The sequence below is a fragment of the Capra hircus genome, chromosome 11 (assembly GCF_001704415.2).
Source record: "Capra hircus breed San Clemente chromosome 11, ASM170441v1, whole genome shotgun sequence".
NCBI lineage: Eukaryota > Metazoa > Chordata > Mammalia > Artiodactyla > Bovidae > Capra > Capra hircus.
The window spans coordinates 4,874,220-4,891,265 of NC_030818.1; the positions used below are offsets into that span (position 1 = coordinate 4,874,220).

Here is a 17,046-nt window from a genome sequence, read left to right on the forward strand (position 1 = left end):
TCAGCCGGTAGTCCCTCTCCGGGCAAATGGACCCATTTCTGCAGTTCTACAGCCAATGCGGTAATCCATCCAAAGTGTTGGCCTGCCTTTCAGACCTCTGCTCTGAGCTTATGCACATCCTCCACGTCTACCTGAGTATCACAAGGCACCTCAAACTCAGGATCTGAAAATGATCGTGCGATGGACTCCCTCCTCTTACCCAGCACTTAAACGGGGCAGGACCCTATGGTCCTTGCCCACATCCATCCCACCCACTCCCCATGTCCTCTGCTTGCCTTTTGCTGTGGAAACTTTAGTCAGAGAATAAGCTTAATCAGAGAAATGAGAAGTGCAGAGACAGAACAAAGGAGACCAACTAATAATAATGTAGTCATTAAGCACAGTCAAGGACCTTTAGCTCCTTTTCAAGGGCTATAGATAATATTCTAAGCCACAGCTTGTGAGCTGTCTTATAGATACTGAAACCCCAGGTAGAAGAAGGTAACTACAGGATGATCAGACTGTACCCATGACGTTCCATTAGCTGACACAATTCTGAGAACTGGCCTCAGAGAAATGGGAACAAATCAATCGTAGAAGTGAAGATTGCTGCTGCTGCTGCTAAGTCGCTTCAGTCGTGTCCAACTCTGTGCGACCCCATAGACAGCACCCCACCAGGCTTCCCAGTCCCTGGGATTCTCCAGGCAAGAACACTGGAGTGGGTTGCCATTACCTTCTCCAATGCGTGAAAGTGAAAAGTGAAAGTGAAGTCGCTCAGTCGTGTCTGACTCTAGTAACCCCACAGACTGCAGCCCACCGGAGTCCTCCATCCATAGGATTTTCCAGGCAAAAGTACTGGAGTGGGGTGCCATTGCCTTCTCCAGAAGTGAAGATTAACTGTACCTAAAACAACCAAGATGACACTGGTCAGACCACCGAGGACCAATTTAAAGATGACTCAGAGCTGACTGTGCTGTGTTTCTGCATGTACCCCCCCAACTTCTGTCCATAAAAGCTCTTGCCTTTGTACGGATGGCAGCCTTCCTCCGCCAGTTGCCAACATCTAAAATAAAGGAAGCTTTCCTCTTCACCAGCCTGGCCTGTTTATTGGCTTTCAGTAACCACCCTTTTGGTAACAGCATCAGCCTCTCCCTCCACCTTCACAGGTCTCTACCCAGCATCCCTCTCCCGGGACCTGCAACAGCCTCCCCCTCCTCCCCATGACAGCCCCAGTCTGCTCACATCCCTCCCAGCTCCGACCCTTCACTGGCTCCCTGCTGCTTAGCGGTTCCTGAGTGTGGCTGAGAAGGTACCGAATGACTGGCCTCTCCTGCTGGGCTTCTCCCATCTGCCCTCCGGCTGCACAGGCCTCTTCTTTCCTTCCCAGGTCTCTGACAAGCCGAGCTCTTTGCCCCTTCTGATGGGAAGCCCCACCATTTTCTTCAGGTTGCTTTCCTGTTCATTCTCCAGCTCTCAGTTCACAGGTTGCTTCCTCAGAGACACTATTCTTGATCACAAATTAGGTAATAAATGCTAGAGAAAATATTCAGGAAACCCGAGTATTTATCACAAATAGCAGGACAGGTTTATTGATGAGATTTAAAAAATAATGTAGTATCTATCTCTTCCAGCACACTGTTGGTCCAAAAGGGCCAGGGTCACATCTGTTTAAAACTTACCACTGATGCCCAGTACCTCCCATATGGAAAGAGCATGCTGCTGCTGCTACTGCTAAGTCGCTTCAGTCGTGTCCGACTCTGTGCAACCCCATAGATGGCAGCCCACCAGGGTCCCCCATCGCTGGGATTCTCCAGGCAAGAGTACTGGAGTGGGTTGCTGTTGCCTTCTCCGAAAGGGCATGCTAACGCTTGTTCAATGACTATCTCAATTTTAATTATTTTAAGGCATTTTTCATGACCCTCCTCTTCCTCCACAACAAGAGAAGCCACTGCTTTTCAGAATGAGATGCCTGCAAATAATTACCTCTGGTGATCTTGATGACATCAGGTTTGCCTGAGTTGATCCCAAGGGGAGAGAACCTGGTAAGGAAAACTGGGCTCCACAAAGATGGTCCACAGTAACCCAGCATTAAAAACGCCAACACGCCTCTTTTTTTAGGGGGAAGCATACAGCACGTGGAATCTGAGTTCCCTGACCAGGGATGGGACCCATACCCCCTGCTCTGGAAGCCTGGAGTCTTAACCACTGGACCACCAGGAAAGTCCCAGCCATGTGTCTTGTCCATGATTTATAGGGAAGGGAATCCGCTTGTGAGCCGTCACACTGATGCTCACCGTTCTCCTTTAGAGTAGTCTTTCACTCACTCATTTATTCATTCATCCCACAAGGTCATGAATTCTAAAGTCTAGACACTGGGGCCACCATGTGGGAAGGACACTGATATAAGACGGACACACAACCAACCCAGCAGGCTGTACCTGAGAAGGAGCCCTGTGCGTGTGTCTGCAGGGGAGGAGATGCTTAGAAGAGGCCAAAAGATCCTGGGGATTCCTGCTGTGAGAGGCAGGCGGCAGCCAGGAAAACACTCCCGTCAAAACTGGGAATGCCCACGTGCTCCTCTAGGAGCTCCCGAAGCACCAAGGGCCGCTACTGACACCTTAGGCTGCCAGGTGAGGGGCAGGAAAATGCTCCCATGACGGCGCCAGCACCTCCACCAGCACCTCCCAGGCTGCACGCTCTCCTCGCTGGGTGTTCCTCGCGGCCTTGCAGTGAAGGCAGCGTCCCCCACCTTTGACCCTGCACATGTGCATAAATCAATTATCTCCTGGGTCCAGGCTTTCCCTCTTGTTCCACACCTGATCTGAGGTGGGCAGGGGAGGCACCCGTGGCATGATGGGTTAGGGGTCAGTATTGTAGGGAGGCAGGAGTGAGGCGAGGCTGGGAACTTCAAACCAGCTCTCTTAAGAAAAAAACAAATGATGGTTTAAACACTTGACTGCAGCATCCAGTTTTAAGTGATTTTCGCATTATCTAACACATATCCTTCTGGTACGAGAACTACTCAAGCTCTTTATGAACGCCAAGCCTTGCCTGGAGTGCAGAACGGAAAGGTCAAATGACAGAGCTCTTCCATATCCTCAGAAAAGACAAGAAAAGATCAGAAGGGGCAGGATTTTTAACACAGTGAAACCAAAAAGAGGACCGGTATGTTGTGGTCTTCTCATTTTTCAGACAGACGCCAAAACCAATTGAAGGAGGATGGCTTAAACACTGAATATTGGGACCCAAAACGTGAAAGTATGTTGAAAGAGAAAAATAGGACAAGTACATTAGCATTCTACACTATTTGCATTTAGCCTGAAACAAGGCCCAGGAAAGAGAATTTAGATATAAAGTACAATATGTATTTTATTCAGCATATACTTAAATGCCAGGAATGAAGCTGCCACACATTTCTGACAACTGTTTTCTCTATAAACCTCTGCCACAAAACCAAAAATCATTACAAATTCAACAAACCAAACTTCAATTAATTATTTTCATCAATTCCACAGTGAAGAGATTTGTGAAATAATGCTTTCCAGGAAGAATAAAAATATCCTACCTCCGAAAATGATTTGACAGTCAATGTAAAATTTTAAAGCAAATAATTGTATTATTGTAGCTCACAAACAATTCAACAAAAAGTATGCAAGGTGTCCAAACATTAAAAATATATTAAAATAAAGTTATTTTTTCTTTATAGGGAATTGCCACACCATCTGGTCTGATTTATCCTGGTGTTTTGCCCAGTGTAATATCAGCTTTCTGAGAGCCATAAATTATTAGGTTATTCCAATGAAAAATATGAGTGAAGAAAAAATATAGGTTGAAGCGGACATCCTGATTTTAAGTCTGAATACTCAGGAGAACACTAACATGGCAGAAGAGCCCAGCCTAAGTGAATCTGCACATGAAACTAGTTCACAGGTGTGCATGTGAGATGATGATGATGAAAAGGGCAGGCTTACCGAGAGGACCAGGCAAAATAATAACGTGCGTAACAATACAGAAATAAATCTTCAGCACTGAGCATTACCTCTTTGTCAGAGTGCTTCTGATTCTAATCAAGTTTGGGAAAAAAAACCAGGCAACCCCTGCCTGACTGGGAAGCATGGACTATTAAAAGATGCTTTTAAATAGTAGGGAGATGAATGGGGGCACCCGAACACGAACACGGCCATATTTTTCACCTCAACTCTGCTGCTCTATCTTCCAGCTGATCCCCTTCACACAGCGTCACCTCAGCCTGTGCAAAGGGGCCAGATGGAGGTGTAGCTCCTAGGTTTCTAAAGGAAGCATGGTTTTGTACAGTCTTATTTAGGAAACTTGGGTGATTACCCTCTGAAAGGGTAAAGATGAAACAACACACGAACAACGGGCTCACTCTGACACTCGAGCCGCACACCTCCTTCTGTTTAAAGCCTACATCAACCAACTGGTAAACTTTTTAAAAGAATATCCTTACCCGAATGATTTCTTCAACACAGCTGTTGGTTTCTCCAGATCGACTCTCCTGCAAGCAAAGGGTAAAAAACATTAAGCCTGATAGAACACTCTTATCGTTACAATGAAAAGATGGCACGTAAGCCTCCAAACTGAATAGAGTTCAGACAGGGTACCATGCCTCATAGGGGACTTATAAGCTCTTTTCCTTAATGGGATAGCACCCATCATGGCTGAGACCATCCCCTTCCCCAACTGCTGCACCACAAACAGGGTGGCCAGAGCTTCGCACACGCCCCAGAGTTGCATTATTGGACCCTCCAGCCATGTCAACTCTCAGCAGGGCAGGCTCCTTAGGAGCAGAGCACACAACTGGCAGGTGTGAGCTCCATGCACCGGGGCTCCATCAAAGTGTGGAAGGAAAGGTGGCCTCTACTGCAAAGGTGCATCTAGTCCACCCACTGGATACATGCACGGGCCCTGCCAAATACCAAGCACAATGCTGGTAGTTGTATCACCCCCAGAGCCTAGATTTACAGGGTAATGGGCTGAAACCTGAAAGACCAAAAGAAGACACATCCTCCGAGGGCAGGCTGGGTCACGTCACCCACACTGCCCTGTGCTGAAGGCGTGGCACAGGCTCCAAGGAATGGGGATGTCAGGCCACAGACGACTCTGGGGACCATTGTAAGTTTCAGAGATGCTGTGTGGTTACTGCTGGTGACATCCTCCCAGGGCACAGGAGGTGGTTTTGTGGGATGTGAAAGCAGCGTCTGCAGTAGAAGTGCCAGCTGTGATCTCAGTGAGACACTTCTCCGTCCTTTGATTCAGTGACATTGACCAGCACTCGGCGTGACCTCCCAGAATGAAGCTTTCTTCGCGATGTCTTTCCTAAGCCCACCCTGTTCTCTCTTTCCTCCTCATGGTCCTCTCTCCCCGATGAATGCTGGCTTGCATATTTGTTGGTTTTCCTTGTTTGTTCCAAGTCATCCTTCAGAGGGCAGGTCAACCGTGACTTCCTCAGAATAGCATCCCTGGCCCTGGAATATTCAGCCACACAGCGTTTACTTCTCCAGGGCACTCACCAGGATGGTAATTCATGGACAGACTCTGGAAAGACCTCTCCTCCCTCCAGGACACATACCCCACCCACCTGGGGGCTCTGTGTCCTTCAGCACGTGCTTCACACAGCCTTAAGCATGTGCAGTGAACGGGTGTCTGTCAGGAAGGCATGCATGATTCTACTTCCTGCCATTCCCAGGAAGGGGAACGCTTACCACAACCCACTCGAGGACTTTCCAATATTACAAAGGCTCTACCAAAAAGTGCACCTGCAAATCCCAGACCTCCCTGTGTGGCCCCCACTTTCTTTTCCTGGTGGCGGAGTACTTTATCAGAAATATTCCACACTTCACACTAGGTAAGGAGCATGGGCGAATGAAAGTATGTGAGGCTTGAAAAGGTCCTATACATGACTGAGATTTTTCCTACCCAGATAGAGAAGATTTGTCCAAGGCTCCCAACTGAGGCGCAGGAGGTTTACATGACTTGCCCTCAGGCCACAGAACAGCAGGACCTGGACCAGGAAACAGGGCTCCTAATCCTCAGTTGTATACATTTTCTCTTCCAGAAGCTTTCCCCAATCCCAAAGGCTGTGCTGGAAATATATGATTCCCAAACCTGAGGTCACTTGTTTGTCAAAGATGTTTCATCAGCATGGTTTCTAGGAGTTTTCTATAGCTTACACACTTTTTTTTTTTTAATTGTGGTAAGGTAAAATACACATAAAATAAATGACTTCAACCATTTAAAGTATATATGGCCTTTAACCATTTTAAGTATATAAGGTCTTTACTGGCCTTAAATGCATTCATAATGTCATGTCTAATTCTAGAACATTTCTGTCACCCTGAATGGAGGCCCCATGCCCCTTAAACAAAAACTCTTAATTCCCCCTTCTCCTCAGCCCCTGGTAACCACTAATCTTTTTACTTTCTCTCACTATGGATTTTTCTATTCTAGATATTTCATATAAATGAATTCTACATTATGTGACCTTTTGTGTCTGGCTGGTGTGTTTCACTTAGAATAATATTTTCAAGGTTCACGTTGTAGCTTATGACAGTACTTCATTCCTTTTTGTGGCTAAATAATATTCCATTATATTTGAATATTATCACATTTAATTCATCTGTTCATCAGCTGATGGACATTTTGGTTTTTCCACTTTGACTATTGTGATAGCACTTCTATAAACATCTATGTACAAGTTTTTGGTTGAATGCCTATTTTCACTTCTTTTGGGTTACAGACATAGGGAGTCGAATTGGTGGGTCATATGGCCATTCTATCCTTAGCTTTTCTGAGGAGCTGCCACAGTGTTTTCCATAATGGCTATAACATTTTGCATTCCTACCAGCAGCGTATGGAGGTCCTAATTTTTCCACATCTTCACCAAACACTTGTCACTTGCTGGGTTTGTTTTGTTTTGGATAATAGCCATTCTACTGGGCTTAAATGGTAATTTATTGATGTTTTAATATATATTTTCCTAAGGATTAAAGATGTTGAGCGTGTTTTCATGTGGACATTGGCCATTTGTGTATCTTTGGAGAAATGGCTTTTTCCCAGCTTTTCCTTGGGTTGATTTTTTATTGTTTGGTTGTAGAGTTCTTGATATATTTTAGATAAAGACCCTTATCAGGTGTAAGATTTGCATATATTTTCACCCATTCTGTGGGTTGTATTTCTTCATAATATTCATGGATGCACAAAATTTTTAATTTTGATGAAGTCCAATTTACCTATTTTTTCTTTCTTTATTGCTTCTCTGTTGAGGTTATTTCTAAGAAACTATAGCCAAGTCCAAGGTTATGAAGATTTACCCATGTGTTCTTCCAAGAGTTTTACAGTTTTAGTTTTTATATTTAGGACTTTAATCCAATAGTTCGAGAACTTTTAGGTGACATTTATTTCCTTACAAATTATTTGCTACGTTTTAGTTAAAATAGGAACACTATTTTAGTTAAGATAGGAACACTATCTTTGCATAAATGGTTCCTTTCTAATCTCATCATTAAAAGATCAATAACAAAATGTGTAAATCACGACTACTGTTGGTAACAGTGCACTACCATAATCTACACGTCTGTCCCTGTAAAAAGCAGTGTTGAGTATCAAGGTGAGATTAGAAGACCCAATGCTTTCACTAACATCTCTTTCCTCTTTCCTATATTCATCCCTTCTTCTGTTTCCCCAAAAGTTCTATTTTGGCAAAACACATTGACTACACCCCACAGCTTCCATTTCCAGTGCCCTATCCCAGGACTGCTTGGGAAATGTCACCATCCTGATACTTCAGTTAAATTAGATCAGAGAGTTCTTTTTGAAACTGGCTCAAACCCTATGTTCTTTCCAGGGCAGCCAGAGGCAACCATTACAAAGGCCTCAGTGGTCCTTTGAACAATGATCTCTTTTGGAGTTCAGGTGAGAATGAATGGATGAGTTGGAAAACGTATCTTTGGGCCCATCAACCATTCCTCTTATCCCACTTCCAAATTCCAACCCTAAATTCTCAATGTATTTGTTATTTTCCACCTTAAAACAAACAGCCAAGGAAAATGTGACTTCACACTCTCCTGGTGGACTCACCCAGGCACACAACGTATTACAAAAACTCTTTATATGTTTGGTTCCGAACAGTTAAGCTTACCCTGAATACCACACTTCAATTTCATTTGAAGTGATTTATGTCAATAAGAAGGCAATGGCACCCCACTCCAGTACCCTTGCCTGGAAAATCCCATGGACAGAGGAGCCTGGTGGGCTGCAGTCCATGGGGTCACTAAGAGTCAGACATGACTGAGCAATTCACTTTCACTTTTCACTTTGATGCATTGGAGAAGGACATGGCAACCCACTCCAATGTTCTTGCCTGGAGAATCCCAGGGACGGGGGAGCCTGGTGGGCTGCCGTCTATGGGGTTGCACAGAGTCGGACACGACTGAAGCAACTTAGCAGCAGGTTCCTCTTAGTATCTCACCTCATGATCCTACAAATTTCTACTACCCTTCTCTGAAAATAGAACACTCAGAGAGGGAAACAGTGTAGAAGCCTTGTTAAACACTTCCCTTGTCAATGTAGATGAAGGACGTAGGATTATTACATTCAGTCATCTCAATGGGAACTCCAGCTGTGAGCTCTTAGGGTCTGGCCAGATATCAGGTCCTTCCGTTCTGGGAGGGCCCCTCACCCAGCTGAGAAGGTGCCAGGAATGAGGCCAGGACAAAGGCCTTCCAACAACAGTCTCAGGGAGTCCTACCTTTAAATTACAGGAATGGAGGGGCTTTGGCAAGGAACACTTTGGGCTTTCTCCGGAACATCTCTGACTCCGGGGGTTCCCAAAGGAAGGCACCATGTCGGGTTTGAATTTCTCAGATCCTATGTGGATTGGAGTGGATCCATGAGGCACAATAATGTAGACAGTTTGAAATGGAAGGAACCTTAGTGCTCATTTTACCCAACTGGATGACTTCACAGACGAAGAAACTGTGACCCACAGAAGCAGAGAGTCTTGTCCAAAATCATTTTTGGCAGCAAGGGACAGTCAAGGTAGAACCTACACACATCTGTTCAACACAGTTTAGTGAATTTTACTACCTCATGCAATCTCTCCAACTCAACTGGCTCAACTTGAGGTCACTGTCATGCTTACTGTATAGAAATGAAAGAATCTGGACAGTATTCAGGTAAATTTCCTCCTTTGTTCCCACACTGCAAATTATCCAGTACTTAGTCACTCTGGATCTTACTCATTAACCTCAAATATCACATGGATAAACCAAAAGTGGAAGAGACAGGAGAGGAAGTGGAGAAAAAGAGTTAATACAACCATTTATTTCTTCTGTGACAGTAACACATCAGAGATGAGGATTTGTGCCCTCCGAAACTAGAGGACAGAATTCTACTTCGCCTTTTCCAAATCTACAAAGGTTGGGGTGGGTATGTAGGGTTGGAATGGGGTAGGCATGGGGGTTAGGGAGACTGGGGGGCCTTTTAACTGCTTTCTTTCTCAAAGTCTTTCTCAAATACGGTTTCAGCTGCAGTTGTACACTTTGATTATATCTGCATTTTTAAAACTTTCAGTGTTTATGAACAAGATTAAAACATGCATGTAATTACATCTCCAAATTTTTGTTTATATTTTTCACAATGAAGTCATTGCTTTCCTTGGAAAGGTACCCACTGAGAAGGAGGGCTGCACAATGAAAATTTGAATTACTCGGTATTTTGTGAGGGTTTGGAGCTGTTGCTTCACACTGGGTCGCTGAGCTGTTGCTCCCTATTTACTCTGACTCTGATGAACCCACGCCATTTTCCTATCATTACAGTTTGAAATCTGTCATAACAGCCTCACCTCATCGAACCTCCAACTAAACTTCAATTAAAAGCGAGCAACCCCAGCTGATTCTTCTTCTTGACAGTGTTGTCGATCACGTTCCTTTTTCACAGAACTGCTTTCCTCAAATCTTAACCGCTTGAAAATACACACCACACACTGTCAGCACAATGTGAGAACGGAGCTGTGGGTAAGGAGAGCTTCAGCAATATCCAGGAGCATCCTACTTCTGAGAGCCTAAGCCCCTAATTACCATGCCAGGCACACAGCCCTGGAAGAAGCAAGCCGTGCTTAAGGAGAAAAGGCTCGAGCCAATCAGTGGGAAATGGCATTTCACTGCGGAGGAGATGAAGCTGTAGGCATCCTATTTTCAAAAATAGTTTAACTCTTCATCAGACACATCGAAGGAGGAACTTTCATTCTAAAATAACACTGTTTTAAAGTCAGAGTACCTCTGTCTGCAAGCACTCGAAAGGTCCTCAAACATCCAGGAACTGTTTGTCACATGCAGAGTCTTAAAAACTTCTACAAAAGTATTCTTAAATGTCTTACTATTTTTTTCAGAGCAGCATTTTGCATATATTTTATTTTGTTAATGTTTTTTTAATTGTGGTAAAAGTCACATAATATAAAACCTACTATTTTAACCATGTTTAACTGTACAGTTCAGTGGCACTGAGTACATTCAGTTATACAACTCTCACTACCATACACCTCCTGAATTTTTCACCTTCCTAAACTGTAACTCTGTCTCCATTAAACACCAACTCCCCTGGGCATCTAACAATGTACCTTCTGACTATGAATTTGACTATTGTAGATAGCTTGTAGAAGACTAATCAAACTTGATTCAGAGGGAAACTGAGATACAAAGAGAGGAGGTGTCCCGTCAGTGCCACCAAAGCAGTGACCGAGGACCTGAGCTCGGATTCAGGGGTGTTCAGGTTCACACATCCATGTGAAGCCCCATCCTCTGGCTGTATCCCTGGCCAGTCTCATCCGAGGACAGAGCCACCTGAGGCCAGGAGTCAGCCAGCCAGTGCTCTCCTCAGCGGGGTTTACATCACACCTAGCGCCTCCCCTTTCAGGCTGCCCTCTGCTCCCAGTCATCCCCGGGGGCAGGCTGGCCTCATCCCTCCTGCATGTCCCTCCTGGTTTCCCGGATGTGCTCAGCGGGCCTGCTCACCTCTTTTTCTGCTGCTCACATCCCCCTCTTCCTCTCAGAACCACTGTCACCACCATCACTGAGACACTGACACATCAAGGGGAAGAAAAACACAGAAAAATAAAAAGAGAAAGCTGTATCTCAAGAGTGCAAACAAAATGGCAGCAGATGGTAGCAGTATTATTTTCAACTAAAGGACAATTCATAAGAAAAACACTGAATTGGAGAGAATGAGGGAAAAATAGAGCATCAAAAGAAGGCGTGTCAAGAAAAAGAAGAAAGAGAATCAAAGTCAGGCATGCCAAGAAAAAGAAAATAGAGTTCTCATGGGTAGATGTCTCTAATCCACTTCTGTTTTTCCTAATAGACAAAGGACACCAAAAAGAAGACCCCAACTATATAAGGGGGATAGAGAATTTGAGAATAAAATTAAATAAGCCTAAACTGAGAGATATAATGAACCTAGACAGTTATGAGGAAACGCAATGCTTCAAGTGTACGTGAGATGGCTAGTGAGGTGGTCACACGGTTAGCCACAAAAGAGCATCAGAAAATTCCAAAAAGCAGTTGTTTTATAGTCCAGACTCTATAGTCACAAGTTATCAAAATAATTAAGCTACGAATTAAAACATTAGACATAAAAATCTCCTAGAATTCTTGGAATAAAATAAATACCACATAACTATAAATAAATCTTCACATTTACAGGAAAATAAAATTATAATATGGCAAAGCAAAATAATGGGATATTATTAGAGCTAAATTCATACACTAAAAGCTTTCATTCTTTTTTTAAAATAAAATGTAGGTACTAAGCAATCAGTTAAAAATTTAAAATCAAGGAGACATACAAAAGGAAAATAACAAATAGAGAAAACCAATGAAATATTTATAAAACAAAAGTAATAATTTATAAAGCAAATATATAATTTCTTAAAACAAAAACACATTACTCAAAATAATAATAGAAAGTCACTTAAAAATCTGTTCAATAAAAAAAGTCCAAATAAACATAATGTTATAAGAAGGAGATAAAATATATGGAAGGGCTTGTAATCATAAGAAAGCATTGATGTTAACATTAATATAGAAAATAATACTAATAAAGTTTGATGAAGTTGGTAACTTTCTGGGGAAAAAAGCTGATATAAGAAATAAACAAAAATGAGATTAGGCCTATAAATCTGAGAATGCAGATTAAATTAAAAATTATCTTCAAATAAGGCTTTAAGCCAAATAGTTTTAAAGTGAAGGGCTTTAAACTTTCAAGGAAGAACTAATTTCCACATGTTTATTCTTCCAAAGTAGAAGGTAATGGAAAGCTATGTGATTTATTTTATTAAATTAGTATAAAAACCTCACATAAGAAAATAAATCAAACCTCCTCAGAAAATCTGTGTAAAATCCTTAAGGGATTATTTGTAAATATGACTCATAAAATATTTTAAGAATTAGTGGAAACTTAGTGGGCTCTGCCCCGGTAATGCAAAAATAGTACAATCCTAGGGCCCCTTTAAAGTAAAGCATCACTAGGGAAAACACGTAAAACTGTGGTCATCTCAGGTTTTTTTTTGACCTCAGAGGATTTTTTGATCATATATCTAGAAAACTCCAAGAGAGTCCACTGTTACTGTTATTTTAAAGGGAGGTTTAAAAGTGGTTGGCTATTAACAGTCAAAGCTCAATAGCTCTTCTGTGCAGCAGCAATAAACACTTAAAAAATATGAAAAAATCCCACCCACACTATCAAGAAAAATAAATGAGGAATAACCTTAACAAGACATGTTGAAGATCTGTAAGAAAAATCTTCAGAATTCTACTGAAAGATGAAATGCCTGAAAGAGACCGCTCTTAGCTTCTCTAACTCTATCAAATAATACAAAGATAAATAAATGTATTAATTAGGACAAACCACAAAGTGTACTATCTAAAGAAAAAAAAAAAAAGGAGGTGAATGTCATGTAACAGAAAACCAACCATTTTTAAAGTGTGCAATTTACTGGCCTTTTATATATTCACAGTGTGTGAGTCACAGTCATCCCCATTTAGTTCCAAACGTTTCCATCATCCCAAAGTGAAACACTGTACCCATGAAGCAGTTTCTTCTCACTCCCCTTCATGCTAATTTTTTACTATGATTTTAGTATAGTAACAAATACCATACTGAATTGAAAAGAACAAAATGAGAAAAATGTTGATGAGTGTCGTTTACTTGTATCAGTAGATTTTATGGTGGATATGTCATCTCTCATTTATGTGTTTATGACCAGTTTCTGGCAGAGTTCTTGGCACAACAGAGTAAGCACGTGAAGATGTTTGTTGAATGAATAATAAATGGCCAATGTACAAAAAAAAATGAAAAGACTATTAAAAAATTAAAGTCTTACACTTTAATATGATTGGTCATCTATATTGCAATGTCTTCACTTTAACGAAAAAAAAAAAGCCAGAATTACCTTAAAGACAAACTCTTAAAATATCAACATTTATATACTTTATTAAAATTAAGTGTATACCCATTGATAGAGAAATCATTAACAAGTCATTTGGCTTCCCTAATCTCCACATTTGTGTCTGTACATCAGGGACCAAGTATTTGCAATGTTGTTAAAGAGTTAATAATCGATTTTTGCAGTCAGATTCCTAGCCATAGGACAAGACCTTCCAGTCATGTTGCTATTTTTATGATGAGAATTAGTGATCTCAATGAGAGCTTGTAGTTAAAAATGCATTTGGTTTTCAGGAAGTTAAGTGGTCTGTCGGTGCACTGACCTTGTCAAATGTCTACCGACGGCACAAAGAGATTAAAACCAGAGACGGTGGTTTTACATCCTGATCACTAACTGATATTGAGTGCTTTTCCAGGGGGTCATGTCTCAGTACAGAGCCCCGTGCTGTACACCAGGGCCACCCTCCACACTGTCCCGTCATAAATGGGCACAGGATTCACAGACGGGAATAACGCACGTGTAAGTCCGCCTGTAGCCTGAAACTGACAAGACCACCTCAAGACTGTTCTTTGCCCTGTGTTTTCTCATCTACGACTGTGTGGTCATTACTTTTAGTGAGAGGAAGACCACACAGGCTCTGGTAAGAGTGACAAGGCTGAAGGTATTTAACCCTCCCACGTCAGGCATTCTTCAGTGAGACTTCTAAATGTACCATTTCCTTTTTGAACTGCTGAATAACATGGGTTTGAACCATCTACCGGCCTATTTTTTCCAATAAATATAGTAATTGTGTTTTCATTTTACAAATCTTTAAGTGAACTAAAGGTAGGGGAAAGTGTGTGTTTGGAGAGAGATCACAAGATGAGGAATTCAAAGAACCCAGAGCCGAGTCCTGATTCTATCCACACTGTTTCCTGTCCTTGGGTGACTCATTCATCAGTTCATTTGTTTCAGAGGCAGAGATAGCAGTAAGTGAATTCTGGATTGTTCAAGGGTCAATTGTAATCTAATAACACATGTTATTTGTAGGTAGCAGAAGGCTTACTAATAGGGCAGTCCTATAATCTACCCTTTTCCTCCCCTTAAATAATGGAATGAAATGTACAAGAAAAAAGATTTGATTACTGTGTATAGTGAGAACATGGTTTTCGTTTCTAATCATGAAATTCTGAACACAGAAACCTATAAGATGGAGACAGTAATCCAGAGGGCCTGAAGAAATTAACCGATTAAGGAGACTTAGGACTGCTGTGATTTGTGTCTCGTGGTAAGATGGGAAATCAATTCTCTTTTAGCCCTGAACTGAAATGACTATTGGAAATGGTAAAAGCGGGGCTAAGTATTTGGCAAAATTCTATGTGACACAGTCTATTAATTTTACCCAAGCATTTTGCTAAGAGAAATAGAGATTCACAAATAACTCTTAACTCATTACAGACCAGGGGATTTTTGCAGAAACGTTAACACCCGTGGCTGGCAATTTGTATTTTGGCCAGTCAAAAATTAATTCTGTTAATTCACTAGTGGTTTGCCAGTTATCACATTCAATAGTTACACCTGCTGCTGCTGCTGCTGCTAAGTCGCTTCAGTTGTGTTTGACTGTGCGACCTGGTAGACAGCAGCCCACCAGGCTCCCCGATCCCTGGGATTCTCCAGGCAAGAACACTGGAGTGGGTTGCCATTTCCTTCTCCAATGCATGAAAGTGAAAAGTGAAAGTGAAGTCGCTCAGTTGTGTCCGACTCTAGCAACCCCATGGACTGGAGCCTACCAGGCTCCTCCGTCCATGGGATTTTCCAGGCAAGAGTACTGGGGTGGGGTGCCATGGCCTTCTCTGAGTTACACCTGACACACCTGTAAAGTCTCCAGCACGGTGAGTTTCATTTTGACTTTTCATATCAGAATTAATCACTAAGGTATTTTGTCTTTTTGGTCTAATACTTAATGTCATCTGAATCAGAACTATATTCTGAAGAACGATCATCTTCTGAGACACTAGTACATATGTTGCTTGGACAGCCAGACAAAATATCTGCATAAATTCACTGAAAAATTCTTCTTTACTCGAAATGTTGCAATGCATCATCTTCGAAAATTTTACGGTAATAAACTAGCATTTATAATACACACAAGGCTGGAACAAAAATCTAATGGAGCAAAATGTAAATGATAACGACAATCATAAGTTGTATAATGAACATTTCATCCATTATGCTGCTGCTAAGTCACTTCAGTCGTGTCTGACTCCGTGCGACCCCATAGACGGCAGCCCACCAGGCTCCCCCATCCCTGGGATTCTCCAGGCAAGAACACTGGAGTGCGTTGCCATTTCCTTCTCCAATGCATGAAAGTGAAAAGTGAAAGGGAAGTTGCTCAGTCGTGTCCGACTCTTCGCAACCCCATGGACCGCAGCCCACCAGGCTCCTCTGTCCATGGGATTTTCCAGGCAAGAGTACTGGAGTGGGGTGCCATCGCCTTCTCCGTTCATCCATTATAAGCTTTAACAATTTTGCAAGGTGTTGTTAATTGTATCACTCTTTAAGAATGGATTGATAGTCTCTGGTCAATAATGTGTAATATATTAAAGTCCCTCATGAGTCTTTCTCTTCATTGTCATTTCACTTTTCCAAAAAGGTTTCATGTCATCTGGCCCTCAGAACAGGGTTCATACTGCGTGTACACTTAACATAAACTCTTTCTATGTATGCCCTTGGAGGAGACATGCTATAGATATGTGCTGAATTAAGATATCCAGTTGAAATCAGCTGGGATAGGGGAGAAGATTTACCTGCCAGGTGGAAGCAGGTAACCTTGGAGAACATGAGCAAGAGATCAGTATGCATTTTGATTGGCTGGTGAGAATTTTCTAATACTACGAAGTTTTCTATTAAATTCTATTCTGTAAATCTATCTACAGTGCCACGCTGCTGCTGTTTAGGCACTAAGTCGTGTCTGACTCTTTGTGACCCCATGGACAGGAGCCTGCCAGGCTCCTCTGTCTATGGGATTCTCCAGGCAAGAATACTGGAGCGGGGTTGCCATTCCCTTCTCCAGGGGATCTTCCCGACCCAGGGATCGAACCCATGTCTCCTGCTTGGCAGGCAGATTCTTTACCACTGAGCCACCTGGGAGGCACCCTACAATGCTATACTTAAAGATTTTCTTCTTCTTTTTTTCATTTATGCAATATTTAACAGCATTTTCATTCTGTTAAGCCACGCTTTAAAAAAATTATTTTAATTTTATTATTTATTTATTTGGCTGTGCTGGGTCTGAGTTGTGCCACGTGGGACCTAGTTCCCTGGCCAGGGATGGAGCCCTGCATTGGGAGCATGGAGTCTTAGCCACTGGACCACCAGGAAAGTCCCAGCACTTTCATTCTTGAGTCTGCTGATGTAGTTTCGCTGTTCATCTTGGAACATATTTGCAGGCTATCACAACCTAACAGTCACAGTAGGTTTTATCTTTTCCCTTCCACTGTCATAAAATGCTCAGTTACTTCAAAACCTGTGTGTGTCACAGGGTAAGGCAGAGTGAGTCCACTGGCCTGTGGAACCAGCGGTGCCTGGGGCTGAACCTGGATATGAGTCCAAACATTTCCCCTCTCCTC

The 17,046-nt window shown here is 42.4% G+C and overlaps 1 protein-coding gene across 2 annotated transcripts in view; it reads right to left on the reverse strand.

Annotated features, from left to right (window-relative positions):
* AFF3 (AF4/FMR2 family member 3) overlaps positions 1 to 17,046 on the reverse strand; it is a 576,000-nt gene that overhangs the window by 301,453 nt on the left and 257,501 nt on the right. For both annotated transcript variants that reach the window (XM_018054921.1, XM_018054920.1), the window contains one exon: positions 4,448 to 4,495. In XM_018054921.1, coding sequence (XP_017910410.1) covers positions 4,448 to 4,495 — 48 coding nt within the window. The remainder of the gene's footprint in view (positions 1 to 4,447; positions 4,496 to 17,046) is intronic.